The sequence below is a fragment of the Lynx canadensis genome, chromosome C2 (genome assembly GCF_007474595.2).
Source record: "Lynx canadensis isolate LIC74 chromosome C2, mLynCan4.pri.v2, whole genome shotgun sequence".
NCBI lineage: Eukaryota > Metazoa > Chordata > Mammalia > Carnivora > Felidae > Lynx > Lynx canadensis.
In genome coordinates, this window is record NC_044311.2 from 5,646,188 (window position 1) to 5,661,757 (window position 15,570).

General features: G+C 46.6%; 1 protein-coding gene across 1 annotated transcript in view; it reads left to right on the top strand.

Annotated features, from left to right (window-relative positions):
- ITGA9 (integrin subunit alpha 9) overlaps positions 1 to 15,570 on the top strand; it is a 305,474-nt gene that overhangs the window by 160,185 nt on the left and 129,719 nt on the right. The window contains exon 18 of the mRNA XM_030329294.1: positions 14,596 to 14,746. Within this exon, the coding sequence (XP_030185154.1) occupies positions 14,596 to 14,746 (151 nt within the window). The remainder of the gene's footprint in view (positions 1 to 14,595; positions 14,747 to 15,570) is intronic.

The following is a 15,570-nucleotide window of genomic DNA, read 5'->3' on the forward strand; positions in this document are numbered from 1 at the left end:
GCGGCTACTGGCTCCTCCCCCAGAGCCAAAGGTGACAGGCTTGGGCGTCGCACGTCCTGCCCGGAAGTCACGGATCCTCGCGATTGCCCTGGTGTCAAGGGCTTCTGGATTCCGTGATCCTGCTCCTCTGACTCCATGCTGGGTGATCTTGACCCAAACGTGATGAGGCTGGCTGGCTGGCTGCTGTTGGGGCCACCCCCGGGTCCCTTTTACTGTGCAGCTGCCATAAGTGCTGGCTGCTAAGAGCTCCCAGCTGCCCCGCCTCTGGTCTGGAGAATGGCCCTTTCTCACAGCAGTCGCCCTGCCTGGGAGGTTATACCCACCCCGGGGCAGCTCTCAGCCAGTGATGGACTCATGTGCGGTAAAAACAGCCAGCCTCCCCATCTCAAGTGCAGCTAATTCCATGCTGTACCTTGTGCCCCATGTGAACCAGGCCAAGGCTAGACCCTGCCCAAGACCAGAGTCCTGCTCAGCTCCTTCCCCGCCTGTCCTCCTTCCATGGCCCCTTGCCCCTCAGGGCATCCCTTGATAGAACCGCCTGAATCCCCGGGAGAGACTGCTTCCGGAGAAACCCACCTGACGGGCTGTAGCACTTAGACCTCAGGTTTTATTTGTCCATTCCTAGATCTCTTTCTTTAAGACTGTGAGTTTCAGGAGGAAACTAAATCTAATGTATTTGTCAGGTATCAGTGGGGGGGAATAGTTGCCAATGGACTTTTCACCTGCCCTCTCAGAATTGGAGAGGTTTTAGGGATTTTTAAAAACCAGGCCTGTGGAGTGACGTGTAGGAGGTCCCTTCAGGGGGTGAGTGGGATTCTGTGTCTTTAGGATTACTTCTGGTTGCTTTGTCCCTGGGACTTGTTTTTTTTTTTTTTTTTTTTTTTTTTTTTTTTTTAATTTTTTTTCAACGTTTATTTATCTTTGGAACAGAGAGAGACAGAGCATGATCGGGGGAGGGGCAGAGAGAGAGGGAGACACAGAATCGGAAACAGGCTCCAGGCTCTGAGCCATCAGCCCAGAGCCCGACGCGGGGCTCGAACTCACGGACCGCGAGATCGTGACCTGGCTAAAGTCGGACGCTTAACCGACTGCGCCACCCAGGCGCCCCTTGTTTTTTTTTTTTTAAAGAGGGTTATGCAGGGGCGCCTGGGTGGCTCAGTCAGTTGATCGTCCGACTTCGGCTCGGGTCATGATCTCGCAGTGTGTGAGTTCAAAGCCCCGCATCGGGCTCTGTGCTGACGGCTCAGAGCCTGGAGCCTGCTTCACATTCTGTATCTCTCTCTCTCTGCCTCTCCTCCACTCACACTGTGTGTGTGTGTGTGTGTGTGTGTGTGTGTGTGTGTCTCTCAAAAATAAATAAACATTTAAAAAATAATTTTTAGAGAAGGAGGACTGTGCAAACACAAGGGATAACAGGAGAGGGGTACCCCTGTGAGAAATGGTTTTCACTGCAAAATGTCCTGAGTGGTAGAAACGGAAAGCAGTTAGAGTCCTCAGGACATGAGGGAACACATGATACTCAGATGGAATAAATCAGCCTTCCTCGCCGGGAGCACTGGGCTCTTTTTTAGAATGTTTCCTGTGATAATGAAATTTGAACAAGACGTGAATGCCATTACTTCTGGCAACAGTTGTGTTTCTTCAAGAAGAAAACTGAAAGACAGTTTTTAAAGCGTTTCCTTTTGTCCCCGCCCAGTGTGGAAAAACACAAACAATTTAAGCTTCTAAGCCAGGGAGAAGGTTCTCACTTGCGGACCTCCCCGCCAGCCTCCCCAGGTTCATTGTTAGTCCAGGGACAGTGGAATTGAGGTGAAAGAAATCCACAGCAGCTGCAAATACCTTATTGTCCGTCCTTCAAAAATGTCGTTCTTGTCTCTCCTCACTCCCCCAATGTGGCCTCTCCTTCCCATCATTAAACCAGCACCCCCCCCCCCACCTGCCCACAGGACAGAGGCTCTAGCCTGGGTTCACATCCCCTTAGTCCGTGGGGTCTGTGAACTTGAAGAGGAAAACAATCAGATCTTTATTTTCACTAGCTCCAAGCTGAAATGCAGCATTTTATTCGATTATGAACATAGACCCCAAAGCATAGGAATACTAGGAGGACCTGTGACTGTCACACATAGAAATCACTGATGTTTTCCTATCGACTTACAATGTCGAAGATATTTCAAAATATCACTTACCGTCACCCCTACTTCAAAGTTACGGTGGTTACTAGACCCACCGCCAAATCTTACTACTTAATGTTGTTAAAAACAAAACAAAACAAAACAAAACACATATTGCTAAACCACACATCTTAAAATATAATTATCCTATTTTTGTATGATTGGTTTCTTTGTAATCTGATTTTTCATTTTATGCATTTTTAAAACATTCCTTTGATAAGGGGACCATTCATTTCAGTCGACCACCAAGAGCACCTGGTGCCATAAAAACCCTGTTCAGAAGTTTTTCCTGATTACAGGAAAAGATACATACTAGAGAAGCAAATATTTCTGCCTTGCCCACTGGAGTAGAGAGATTTTTAGTGTAATACCCACAACGGGGACTTCATCAGAAAGCTATTGTCGTAAACATCCGTTCCTTGTTCTTGGGTTATTAAAGGCACAGGTCACGTCCCGTCAGACCTTTGATGAGCTCAAGGAAACTAGTGCCTCAGGCCCACAGCAGAGAAACTGAGCTTGGGGTGAACGTGGCAGCTACGTTGTGGACAGAGGGGCACATTCGTGGTTGTTGGACGTGCTGAATCTGCCATGTGTATTCTTGTTTCTAGCTTCAGGGAGATCCAGGTGGGCAGGAGGACCCAGGTGGGCAGAGCTGTTTTCTCCTCGTTCCTATGGCTGTTCACCTCACAGGAAGAACGGTTCCGAATCCAGGGAGGCTTGTAATGTCAACACGTTTTATTGTCTGTGACCATTTATGTCTCCCGTTTGCTTCTTGGGCTCGAAGCAAGGAGAAATTACAGCCACGACAGACTTACTTGTCAAGGGACCACAGTGGCCCTGCTGACTTGGGTTCTCTTGAGTTATCTGGCCTGCCAGCTTCCGTGAAATACGCATCAGCTTCTTACATTCTGAGTATGTGGCGGTCAGGTTGAAGAAACGGCGTATGTGGGGTAGAGGGTGGCACCGTGCCATTGCCCGGTCGGGTCCCACTTCGCTGCCCGCCATCCTGTCTTATGACATCAGACCTCTGAGCAGACTGCAGATTTGGGGAATTCCTTTGCGCCCTCCCCCCACCCACCCGAGTATTCTTTGTCCTTAATCCAGTTGTTACAGTGAGTGGACCTGATTTGTTCCAGATGTCCTAAGATTTAGTGATTCCAGAAACTACTAAAGTAAAGGCTGATGAGGATTTGAATTCCTCTGTGAGCCGAGAACCAGCAGTTCCTTTCACAGTTAGACAGATGGGGCCGGGGGAGGGCGGGCCCTCTGGCTTCTCATGTTTGCCTTCTTGGAGCAAGAACGACCATTAAAGCAAATGCTGATTCTGCCGCTACCTGAGTTCTTAAATGAGCCAGATCTGGGGCCACATTGATGCTAGCAAAGTCAGTGAGGATATAGGCATGCGATTTTTTTTGTTTTAAATGCTGCGTCTTTATGTTCATTATCTGAGTGCTGCTAGGGAACCCACTATTTTGGTTCACATCACGTTAGTATATGCTTTTCTCTCACTTTATGAGCATAAAACTGGCCCAGGTGGGTACATTTGAGGGAGACAGAGGTGTTTCTGGCTTCATATAAGTGGTTTTCAAACCAGAAACTCAGTCCCAGGAATCATTTTGGTGACCCCCTGTGAACTTTAATTGACGTGCCTTCCCGAGGTGCCTCATGATCTCTCTCCGGAGTTAATAACCATATGGATCTGTTTTGCATGATTAGAAGGGATTTATAAAGCCTGGTGAGATGTGAGGCCCGTCTCAAACTATATGGCGTGATAACCCATTTTTGGAGAAGTTTAAAACCTACATCCAACCATCCAGTGCGTTCTGTTTAAGGATAGCATTATCGGGTTGAGGCAGCATTTGCGAGTATAAACAATACGACTGTTAAAGCTACTTAAAGTTACGGATTTAAAACAAAAGGAGAAATGAAGGTAGACGGTTGCCGTTTATATATTTTTTAAGTGTGTATGGAAGCAGACACGTGTCCAGACAGGCCCTGGTAGGGGTCTGGGACAAGCCGTGTGAGCACATCAGCCAAGGGAGTCAGCTGAAGCCTGTGGTGTGTGTCCAGCGGGACCAAAGGCAGGACAGCTGGAGGAGGGGCTGAGTGGTGGCAGGGGTAGGGCACGGACATCTGAGCAGTAGGTTGCTCCCAGATGTGGCGCTGAGTTTTAAAGCAAAATGCGTCATAGGCTGTGAAATGAGAGGGTCTTGAGCAAGCCGGCGTGAGGAGCACCAAACGGGTTGGAGCAGGTGGTTCAGGTACGAGGCTGTAAACCACAGGAGGTGGCTGGAGGCCTGGGTTTCTGTGGGGCCAGCTCTGGGGTCACCGCAGGATAAGACTAATAATCAGGCAGAGGTAACAACTCCTAGCATTCTAGAGTATATTAAAATGTAATGCAAGGTTAGATTTGATTTATTAGCCATATTTAGAATTGTGCCTTTTGGATACAATATACTTTTTGGATAGTTCTTGGTGATTTTTTGTTTTTTTATTTTTTTGCAAAAAATATTTTTACCCAAAGAAGCAGCTTTTTTTTTGGTGCTCTTGGTTAGGTAAAATAAATTCCTGAATATTTGCCTTAATAGCTAGAACCTTATAAATCAGGAAACTGTAGTGATTTTTCACAGCAGTGAAAATTGGTATTTGAATTCTAAATAACTTATCAATGAGATCTACAGGAAAACTAAGTAATAGGCAGTCACTGACTAAAGTAAGCCAGCAAGACAAAATGATTTCCTATCCCTGTAGGAAAGAAGAATTTCAGAGCTGATGCTGGAACATGGCATGAGGATTGAGTCCTTTGTAGTCCCTTGCTGTACTTCCGGATTTCCTTATCTGGAGTGCTGTCACATGAGAATGACCATCTCGGGGAAAGAATGGCTTCTCCAACTTACTACAGGCTGAGAGAGAGGGATCAAGAGTCTGAAAACATGATGTCTAACACTCTGCGTGAACAGAATCTGATGAGGGCATTTATCCTGGCATCTTACCCTTAAAGGCTGGGCTTAGCAGCTTTCTTCTTTGGAGCCGTAGAAATGTTGGGGTTTTGCGAACGCTGTTTGGTCAGATGGCTAATTTTCTATACAGAGGAGTTGCCCGTATCACAGAGGAGAGGCCTCGGGTCTGGCTCTTTGAATGCAAACGCTTGTGTTAACGAATTCAGGGGGGCTTTGGAATCACCCTCAGAAGCAGCAGTAGGCTTGACTGTGACAGGTCTCAGCCCCTAAAGGTGAACAGAGGCTGAGGCATGAACACCGTAATGACATTCTGGGGCAAAATGCCGTGACCACCAGTATTGGGCCTTGGCAGAATCAGCGTCTGGCTCCCCAGGCTGGGAAGCTGAGGGAGGTCCCTTACAGAGCACACGCCTGCAGAGACAGGCTCAGAAACTTATGTTTGTTGTCGTCTAGACCTTCTCGGATTGATCGCGGGTCATTCTTTCCAAAGTGATTGCACTAGGTTAGCTCCGGGATATATACCCCTCAGATTTAGCAAGGGTGGTGTCCTTTTGTCTTACTTTAATGTGCACTGGTTTAGGGCAGGGGCAGTATTCAGAACAGTTAACAACCTTTAGAGAATCAGCGTGTTTACCCTTAAGAGCAGTTGCCAGTCACGGATGACTAGTATGGTGCCCTTGCTCTAACCCACCAGCGGCCAGCCCGGGGAATGGGTGTGTTCGTTCTCCCATACCACATTCGGCAGGACTGAGGCCTGAGTGGGCTGGAGCCACAGTGGAGACTCAGGCACCTGAGATGGATCCTCGTAACAGTTGCTCCAGAAGGGAAGTGAGCAGGAGGTATTGCAAGGGGTGGGCTGGGGTTTCTCCAGGCCTTGTGTCCCTTCCAGACTTGCAGGGCAGAGAGGATCAACTGAGCCGATCTGCCAGCGACAGATCGCTGGGTCACGCTTCCACCCCTAAAGCTGGAGAAGACCCCCCAGCAGGCCCTGCGTAACAGCTCTTGCAACCGCGTGTTGGCCTGCTCTGCCGGCCAGGTAGCAGGCCGAGGCGCTGGGGACGGACCGTCCCTCCCAGCAGCAGCCTCTGACCAGTGGCTGACCGGAGTCACATGCAAATACCTCCCTCCCCTCGCAGTTGGGATCTTCTGAGGCGCACATTCTGTAAGTCCCCGGAAACCCCGGCAAGACGAAGCTGCAGGTGCCCACAGAGGTGACGGACTTGATGTCACGCCCATTTTTGGTTGCCTGTCCCTGCACGTCTCAGTCCATCTTGTCCCTACCGGTGTTTTCGGGGACCACCTCAGGAATAAGTGACTCGTTCTCAGACTTGCGTCAGGGTCTGCTTCTGACAGAGTCAGGCTAAGACATTCCTGATTGCTGAGGTCCATGTGCTGGCTTCCTTTTCTCCCACCAAGTGACACGTAACCAGGAAGGCTTACCTGCACAGTGGGCAACGGTGGGCAGCCCACAAAATTACTCTGTGGGGGAAAAGAAGCACACGTGGTGGAACGCTTTTTCTTTTTTGACATTTCATAATATTTATTAACAGCATTTTATAAGCAAGTGAATTTTAGGAGCTAAATATCATCAATTTTATTTTTTTAAGAATTTTATTTTTACCCGTGTACTTTATTTTCCCCAAACCTCTACTTGACAAGTAACATGAACAAATATGTACCACCGAAGATAAATCATAAACCAACCATACGGTTGAAAGTAAAATACATAGAATGTACTGAAAGTCTGGAACAGTCCTGACCAGTAGAGACAGAATGCAGGCCACCTATGCAGTGTAGAATTTTCTGGCAGCCACACTGAAAAATTCAAGTGAAACAAATGCGTGGAAAAAAAATGTTATTTAACATATTTAAAAAATCATTTAAGCTTGTAATTAATATGAAAATGACCGGTGAGGTTCTTTACATCCTTTTCTTTATTTTATTGTGCTAAGTCTTAGAAATCTGATGTGAGTTTTACACCTGATTCAGAGCTGCTGCATTTCAAGTGCTCAGAAGCCACATGTGACCAGTGGCTACCACGGGGGACAGCACAGGCTTGGAACACGTACTTCGGAGTTGTCGCACCCAGTAGGCAAGGGGGCTGAGGTCATTGCACACCGGCCACCATCAGTCATTGGTCGAGAGCTGCTATGGGCCTTTAGGGACCCTACTCTTTGGCACTCTGCCAGCCTGCAGAGGAAAGTCCTCCAGCAAAAGATGGGGAGGCTGGCAGATGGAATTGCAGTCTGTGCAGGCCACAGTGGTGAGACCCCAGGGACAAGGGGAGAACCACCCATAGCCAATAGGCTACAATACTTTCACCTTGGTGCCTTATTATTTCTTAACTAATTACTTACGGCACTACCTGACACTGGTGACTCAAGATTACATGATTAGGTTCACTGGCGTAGAAGATCAACCCCGAACTGTGACATTCGAGATTCATGGGACTCTGGATGCCTCGTCTATACCCTACGTGCCTCTCACTTACCTTACTGTTAAGGATGCCCTTTTCTTGCTCCTTTCCATATTATTTCAGAGTCACGTCCATCCTTTTATCTGTTATTTATTTCCTTCTATGTCTGAAATCTACTTCCTGTTTCCACCCATGTGCTCCTCATCCTTTAAGACGTGGCTCAATTCCTACCTCTCTCAGGAATGTCTTATGGTAACTACAGTCCTACAGTGATTCCTTTACTTGGAATTTTTTTTTTTTTTTTGCACCTTATTCTGCACCTGTATCTTTGGCATGACTCATCTTCTCAGCTTTGTGGTATATGTCCTTCACGTCGTAATCAATTTGTGTGGTACTTTTGCACATATCCCTTCTAGGAAGACTTCAGATGAGCAAAAAAACCCACACCAGCGACTTTATGGTTTTTTCACGTTTGTGATGTTAAGCACTTATAGTTGAAAACCTCTTGATAGTTGTCAACAAAGTGCCAAGGAGGAGGTTGCCCACAGGAGCTGCTAAAGGCATCCACAATCATTTCCAATTTCAAGGACACTGTCTAGAGGAAACTAAGCACCTCGGAGAGCTTTTGTAAAGAGGTGATACCTCCCGAGAGTCTAAATATTCTAGATGCCAACAAGGCAAACACAATGTCATTGCTCATCTTATCATAGCCAAAGAAGCTTCATGTGAATCTTAGTCTGTTTAATCACATTTTTCTCTACTTTAGGAGCACTGAGAACACAGGGAGGAACACCAGACCTCCCACGGGAGTTGGGAGGGCTGCCTGGCTTCGCCGCTGTCTGCTGAGTGGCCGCAGGGACGCAGTTCACTCTCTGGCCTCTCTGCAAAATGATGACTCAAGCGAGTCCCCATCCAGCTGTCAAATTCCATTTCTGATTTTATGATGTCTACCCATTTGTAAGAATAGGAAGCATTGTCTGTGATTATAAGTTGCAGTGGCTATAATTTATATCCGTGCTTTTATGACACATTGTTGAGGATATCTGTGATTTGTTGGATGCTGAATCCTTACTCAGGAATGCCGCCCCCAGTTTTGACATTTCTCCTATGGGAGAATATGATCTGCTTCACAATGCCCTTCTTAATATGATTTCCATGAGTGGAAAACTAAGGACTCCGTGTGTGTGTGTGTGTGCGCGCGTGTGTGTGTGTCGGTATAATCAAGCTTAGCAACAGTTTTGTTGGAAGAGCTGTCTTGCCATTGCTGTCTTGCCATTGCCATTGCATGGTTCGTTTGCCTCCTCAGTAATACTTTGCCAAATACCCCCACCCTCCCCTCCCCTCCTCTCACTGACCTGAAGAATCCCTTCTTTGTACTCTCATCGCATAGGGGACCTCCTAGGAAGGTTTTTGGGTCAGCGCTTCACACGTGTTGATGTTAACTCATGTCTTATGTGTTTGTCCCCTCTATTAGACTGAGAACTCCTTGGGGTCTGGGACCTGTACCCTGATGCCTATGTTGAGAATATAGTCTTAAAAAAAATTGTGGGTGGATGGATGGATGGACGGATGGATGGATGGATGGTTAGAAGAAAGGGAGGGAGGGAAGTGGATGAAAGAGTGAAGGCAGGAATTAAAAATGGATGGACTTGGCTGCCCTATACTATTATCCTGGTTGTCATTATTAAGTATAGCTGTGGGTGGCAAGTACATGATCAGTGATGATAATGATGTAACAGGTTTTTAAAACTTAACTGCAGTTGACTAGAATGCGCTTGATTAACTCCCACATTAACATCCTTTACTCAGGCTAGATTGAAGCTAGCAGTAAAAGAAAATGAAAGTGCTACATTTTATGTAAGGCATTTTATGGAAGGTAGATTATAACCATAAATATTTAAATAAGGTCACAGCTTTTATCTTTAAGACTTAAGGAAAATCTAAAACGATCCAGTGGATACTTAATAATTAAACACCCTTAAGCTACTTTGGTTTCTTCCCTTAGCACCTTCTCAAAAAATTACTTGCATAAAATTGTTTGCTTGATGGTAGAGGGGAAAGCATTTACCTAGTGGCCTTAGTCATTCAGTATATGATGACTGATATGGAAATGTATTGCACTTACCCAATAAGGAATTTGGAATGGGATGCACTCTTATTTTTTTTTTAAGTAGGCTCCATGCCCAACATGGGACTCAAACTCAAGATCCTGAGATTAAGCGTCGTGTGGCACTCACTCTTACCGTATGGTGATGAGTGAGGTCAGAGAACAGGTTCCACAGTGACTCTTGGGCACCACACAGCTACCGAGATGGCAGCAGTAACATCAAATCAATGCTAAACTTAAATATAAGCCCAAGGTGCTGTAAGATGTATTAGAGCAGTTACATACGTTATTTTTTATAAGAGATGAGCAGTATATTTCCATTGGGCTGTATATGTGCTGTAAGATAAGCTTTATAGAAACTGTACGATTTGTGTCATATGTTGACTATTATTAGTAACACTTTCCACATAAGAATACACCAGTGATTGGTGTACAAAGTGATATGACTCATGTAAAAGACTGCAGAAGTAAATTAGAATTCATGGGAAAATTTCTCAGGGAATAAGATTTCCTGAAAATAAGAAGGGTGGTTCTTTAGTAACTAAGCACCCATGGGATGTTTGGCAAAAACCCCTGTGCTCGATTGTCTTACTCCTTCAGTCTTGTCAAAGGGATTGGTCTTCATGGAGTTCTGTCCTTGTTAGACACCACCAAAAGCCATTTCTTGCCAAAGCCCTTCCCGACTGAGATGGAGTTTATGTAAGAGCTGTGGCTCAGACAACCTTCATGTCAAAGGGAACTGGGCATTAGTGCTAGCTCAGCCACTGCATGGCTCTGTGACCTTGACCAAAGTGGGTTCCCCTTTGGGGTAGGGGGGCTCATCTTCAACTGTAAAATACAAAGATTGAGCTGTTGAGCTGTTGTGGGAACGTTGGGCATTTCCATTCATTCATCAATTCCATAAGGGTTCACTGGACACCTGCTATGTGCCAGGCACAAGTCTTGAGTCTTGAGGACTTCACTGATGACCAAAACCAGACCAGGGTCCTTGCCTTCTGGGGCTTAGATTTTAATTGGGAAGAGAGATTTCTTAATCAAATAGCCACACAAATAAATGTGTCATCCCAACCTTGGTAAGTGCTGTGAAGGACTGACAGAGCACATGGGCTGGAGGGGTTTATAATAGGGAGATTTATTCTCCCCCAGGAGAGAGATCAGAAGGGGCTTGCAGTGGAGGGGGGCGGGCTTTGAAGGCCTAGGAGGTGCTGTGTTCAAAGCCCAGCACAGCTCCTCGGCCAGCCTCTATCTCTGCTTCTCGAGTTCCTCACTTCCAAAAATGGGACTAACGTCAGGAACCGCTCGCTCGCAGCGTTGTAAGGTTTCAGAAAGTTGACATGTTTCAAAGCACCCAACACCAGGCAAATTACATTTCATTTCATTTCATTTCTAAGAATAGTTTTGGAAGCAGAGACGTACTATTTTATACATAGGTTTTCAGCTGTGGAGAAAGAGCAAAACCAGCTTTCAGGCTCCCCTTTTTAAAGAAGTCTGAGTTCACATTCCACCCTGGAAGGCGCCTGGCTTCCCTTCATCATGGAGCCATGTTAGAATCACTTGACTGGAAGCCCAGGGACGACCTTGCTCGCCTGATTAAGTGACAGAGGCCCAGGCTCCGGGGGCTGGAGAAGGTGAGACATCCCAGGCCTGATCTCTTGCCATTGACACGTGAGGAAAGGAGGCTGATCACAAACAACAAAATGGGAACGAGGAAGCAGCTCCCTGCCCCCACGGTCCTGTGCTTTTCTATATTGTTTCTCTATGTTCCATTTGGAAACTGGCTACTTTCTGAGGCGACTGGGCTACCTGTGAGTGCGTACGCAATTCCTTCTCGAGAGAAAGCAAGCTTATCAGTCCCTCATAACTCCTCAAGGCCTGAGGATTACTTCTGTAATCTCACAAAAGCAAACAGGAGGACAGAAATAACCCATCAGTCGTTAAAAATTAAAATGGCCAACAATAATAAATCATTGCTGCAATAGCTTCAGGTCAGGGTCTTAATTTATTGGAGGCCACTCAAGAATTTGAAGCTTTTTTTCTGAGTTAATTTTCCACATCTTGTTTGGATCCTTAAAGCTCGTGCTTCCAAAAGCAAGGCCATCAGATCTCTCGGTGCACATGTTAATTCTTGCTGATGCAGGAAAGTGAGGCCTTGTCCTCATGGCTGGGTAATGAGGATTGCTCTCCACAAAAGTCTGTACTTCAAAGTATTATAGCCTACTGAGATTTTGGATCTTTCTCTTCTCCTTCATGCTATATTCACCATATTAATGCTCACAAACAACAATAAACATGTGCTGGTTATGCAGAAAAGGAATTTATTGGAAGGCTATGGGCCAGTTCGGAGCATAGGCAGGAAGCCTGCAGAACCAATGGGAACAGGAAACAGGGGAGATAAGGCTTAGCTCAGGATGTCACCTCAACATCTCAGGAGCCACCTCAGATGATCTCAGAGGGCCCTGGTGGCTGTCTTTGAGAACCCCTCAAAATTCCTGGCCCTGGCTGGGAGCATCTGCGCATACTGAGGCCACATGACTGCATACAGTCAGGTGCCCACACTTTAGCTATCAAGAGGGTGAGAATGGGAGGCACTGCCCCTTTTCTTCTGATGTGCCCTTCCCATCTATCTTGAGATTCCTCCCAAACAGGAAGGTGTCATTTAATTATTATTATTTTATATTGTTTTTGTATTATTAAGTCATACATTTATGTTATTATTTATTATTGTTATTATTATTTTGCTGAGCAGCCCAAAATACCAACTGTCCATTACACGAACCCGCATGAGCTTAATCACGTCATCCTTTAAGTGGTTGGCCAGAGATTGGCTACCGGGGTGAATTTACTTTGTCCACAGTGCGCGTCACATGATAGTCCGCCACTTCGTATTGTCCTCGTCCCCTTGTCGTCCCACTGATGGCCCACTCGCTCCCCCACTTGCCAGGGCTGCCATTTCCCTCCTCCTCTCCGCCCCTCAAACATTCCCTCCTCCTCCTCTCCCTTCCCAGTCTTTGACTCTACTTCTGTTTCCGTGCAAAATGGACGTAATCACAAAGGAGCTTCCACTTTGTTTCTAACACCCATCTACTAACGCATCTGTGCCATGGGCTCGTTTCTCACCTGGTCCCATCTGGTCCCAGCCCCTCCATTTGTTCACCAGGCCATCCAGCAACTGTCCCCTCTGTGGTGCATCCCTTCCCTTTATCGTGCAAATGTGCGACCATAGTTTCAATCTTGAAAAAGATAGCGATTCCCTTGCGCCCACTCCCCACCCCCAGCCCTCATCCCATTGCTCTGCTCCCCATTACAGGAAACCAACTCCAAATGGTTGAGTATTCTCACTGTTTCCATCTGTTCAGCTATTCCGACACTTAAACCAATTCCAGGCTTCCATCCCTATCACTCCACTCAAGCAGCTCTTACTGAGATCACCAGTGACCTTCAGGTGGCTAATTCCAGTGGCCAATCCTACTTCTTCATGTTATTTTGGCCTATCTGCCAACATTTGACGAAACAGGCGAAACATGTCTTCTGTGGCCACAGAGAGACCATCTCTCTTGCTTTTCCTCCTACCTCTCTTGTCATGCTTTTTCTTCACCTTGGTGGCTCCTCCCCATCTGCAGTTCCCACATGTGAGACCTCTTCTCTGTCTATACTCATTCCCCAGTGATCGTATCCAGTCCATCCCAAATGTGTATCCCCGGCCTAGACCCTCCTTCTAGACGTATGCATCCAGCTGTCCAACACCTCTTCTTAAAGATCCAACGGTCATTTTGGATTTTTTCTGCCGAACCTTCTACACCTATGGCCTTTCCCATGTCAATGAATGACAATTCTTCCCTTCCACGTGTTGAACCTAAAATCCTTGCAGCCATCCTCGACGCCTCTCTTTCCCTAATACCCCTCATCCAATCAATCTGTGAGCACAGTCTGGTGGCCATAACCATGGAAACACATCCAGGACACGACCTCTTCTCACAACCTCAGCTTCTACCACTGTGGTCTGAGCTGCCACCTGGTTTATTGCGAGAGCTTCCTAACCAGGCTCCCTGCTCACCCCTGACCACATACTCCACGGACTGTTCACATCACAGCCAGTGTGAGCCTTCAAATGTGGAAGTTGGGTCACATCACTCCTCTGCTCAGAGCCCTGCAGGAGCTTCCTCTCAGAGTCAAACTAAGGTCCTTGTGACGGTCCCACAGTGCCCCATATGCTCTGCCTGCCCCCACTCCCTTCATCTCTCTGAGCCCGTTTCCTTCCCCACACCCCTTTGCTCACTCCTCTTAGCCACTCTAGCCTCCTTGGCATGTCTTGAACGTGCCAGGCCCGACTTTCCCTTGCTAGTTCCCAGATGTCTATGTATCTTGCTCCTTTTATGCCTTCAGGTTTCTACTCAGAGGTCACCTCACCAGTGAGCCTTCCCCAACTACCCTATTTGAAATCACAACCCACTCTCCCTTCCAATCTGACGTTCTCCACCCTTCATATTCTCTGTGAATTTTCTCCATGTTCTGACCATGCTCTACGTTTGCTACATTGTGTATGTTTTCTGTTTCCCTAAAGCCACACGAAGGCAAGACCTCTGTCCACTGTTCTTTCTTCTAGCACATACAGTAGTAGTGATTGGCATTTAGTAGGTGTTCAAAAATACTTGAATGAATACATGACCGAATTCCATGTCCAGGGTATTATATGTCTTATGATTTTCTGAGTATGATGTGAGCCCCAGAAAAGCCTAACAAGTTAGGCTGTTAGATGAGGAAACCGAGGTCCATGGGAGCTAACTGCTTACCCACGAATGCATGGCCAGTGAATGAGTTTCCTGGAACTTGTACTTCTGACCCCAGTGGAGTTTCTGCCCCCAACCCTCAGCTACCCTCTCATGCCTCATATGATGTTATGAAAGCTTCAGGGCATTCATTGCTGTTTATTGCTCATTGCAGTGTGGATGAGAAAACCCCATACCTAGCTTTGGGAGCTGTGAAGAATATCTCCCTAAACATCTCCATCTCAAACCTTGGGGACGACGCCTACGATGCCAACGTGTCCTTCAATGTTTCCCGCGAGCTCTTCTTTATCAACATGTGGCAGAAGGTAAGGAAGGCACCCCCGAAAGGGAGCCTTTGTTCCGTCTGGTGCGTTCTCTGACTTTCATCACAGCTTGGAACACGCAGTGGTTCTGCAAAGCCTGTTTCATTATGTGGGGCGTCATTTGGAACTCTGGGGATTTTTCCTCCTCCTGGACTTAGAAGGTGCGTTGGTGCGGCCAAAGAAGAAACCGTAGATACCTACAGGGTGCTGGAGCGATATCCATATCTAACACTGCCCCCCCATCCATTTTGTCTCGTGGAACCCTCCCCCTCCTGTTTTGTCTCACCACTTCTCCAAACACTCGCATGTTCTAGAGAATTCCAGTTGTACATCGGTAGTTGCAAGGAACGAGATAAGAAATGAGGACAAATCGCTGCCTGTTATCACCACTGGTGCACTTGACTGTTTCCATGAAAGGGTCACGTATGTCAGCCTAAGCTTTGGCATGTTTATTTACGATATATTTGAGTGAATTGAGGAAATTAAATTACTTTCATGAAATGAGTAAATTTTTCAGCATGAACTAATGTACTTGAATGAATTGAAGTTTAAGTAGAGTGACTCAGAAAGGAAAAAGCAGTTGGTATTCTCTCCTGTCCTGTAATCCAACTCAGTGAACCACCTATGGGAAGAAGGAAGAACGAGTCACCAGGAGGCAACAGGAATGAGTGGGCTCAGACAGACCTCGCCCTTCCCGGTGGTTGCTCTAACTCTTGACAGCAGTTTTGAAGGCAAATCTTGTCACTTTTCAACATGTTTACAACATGGAACTGCAGTACCTTGACATCTGTGTTAAACAGAACCAAAATCACTTTCTGAGGAACAGT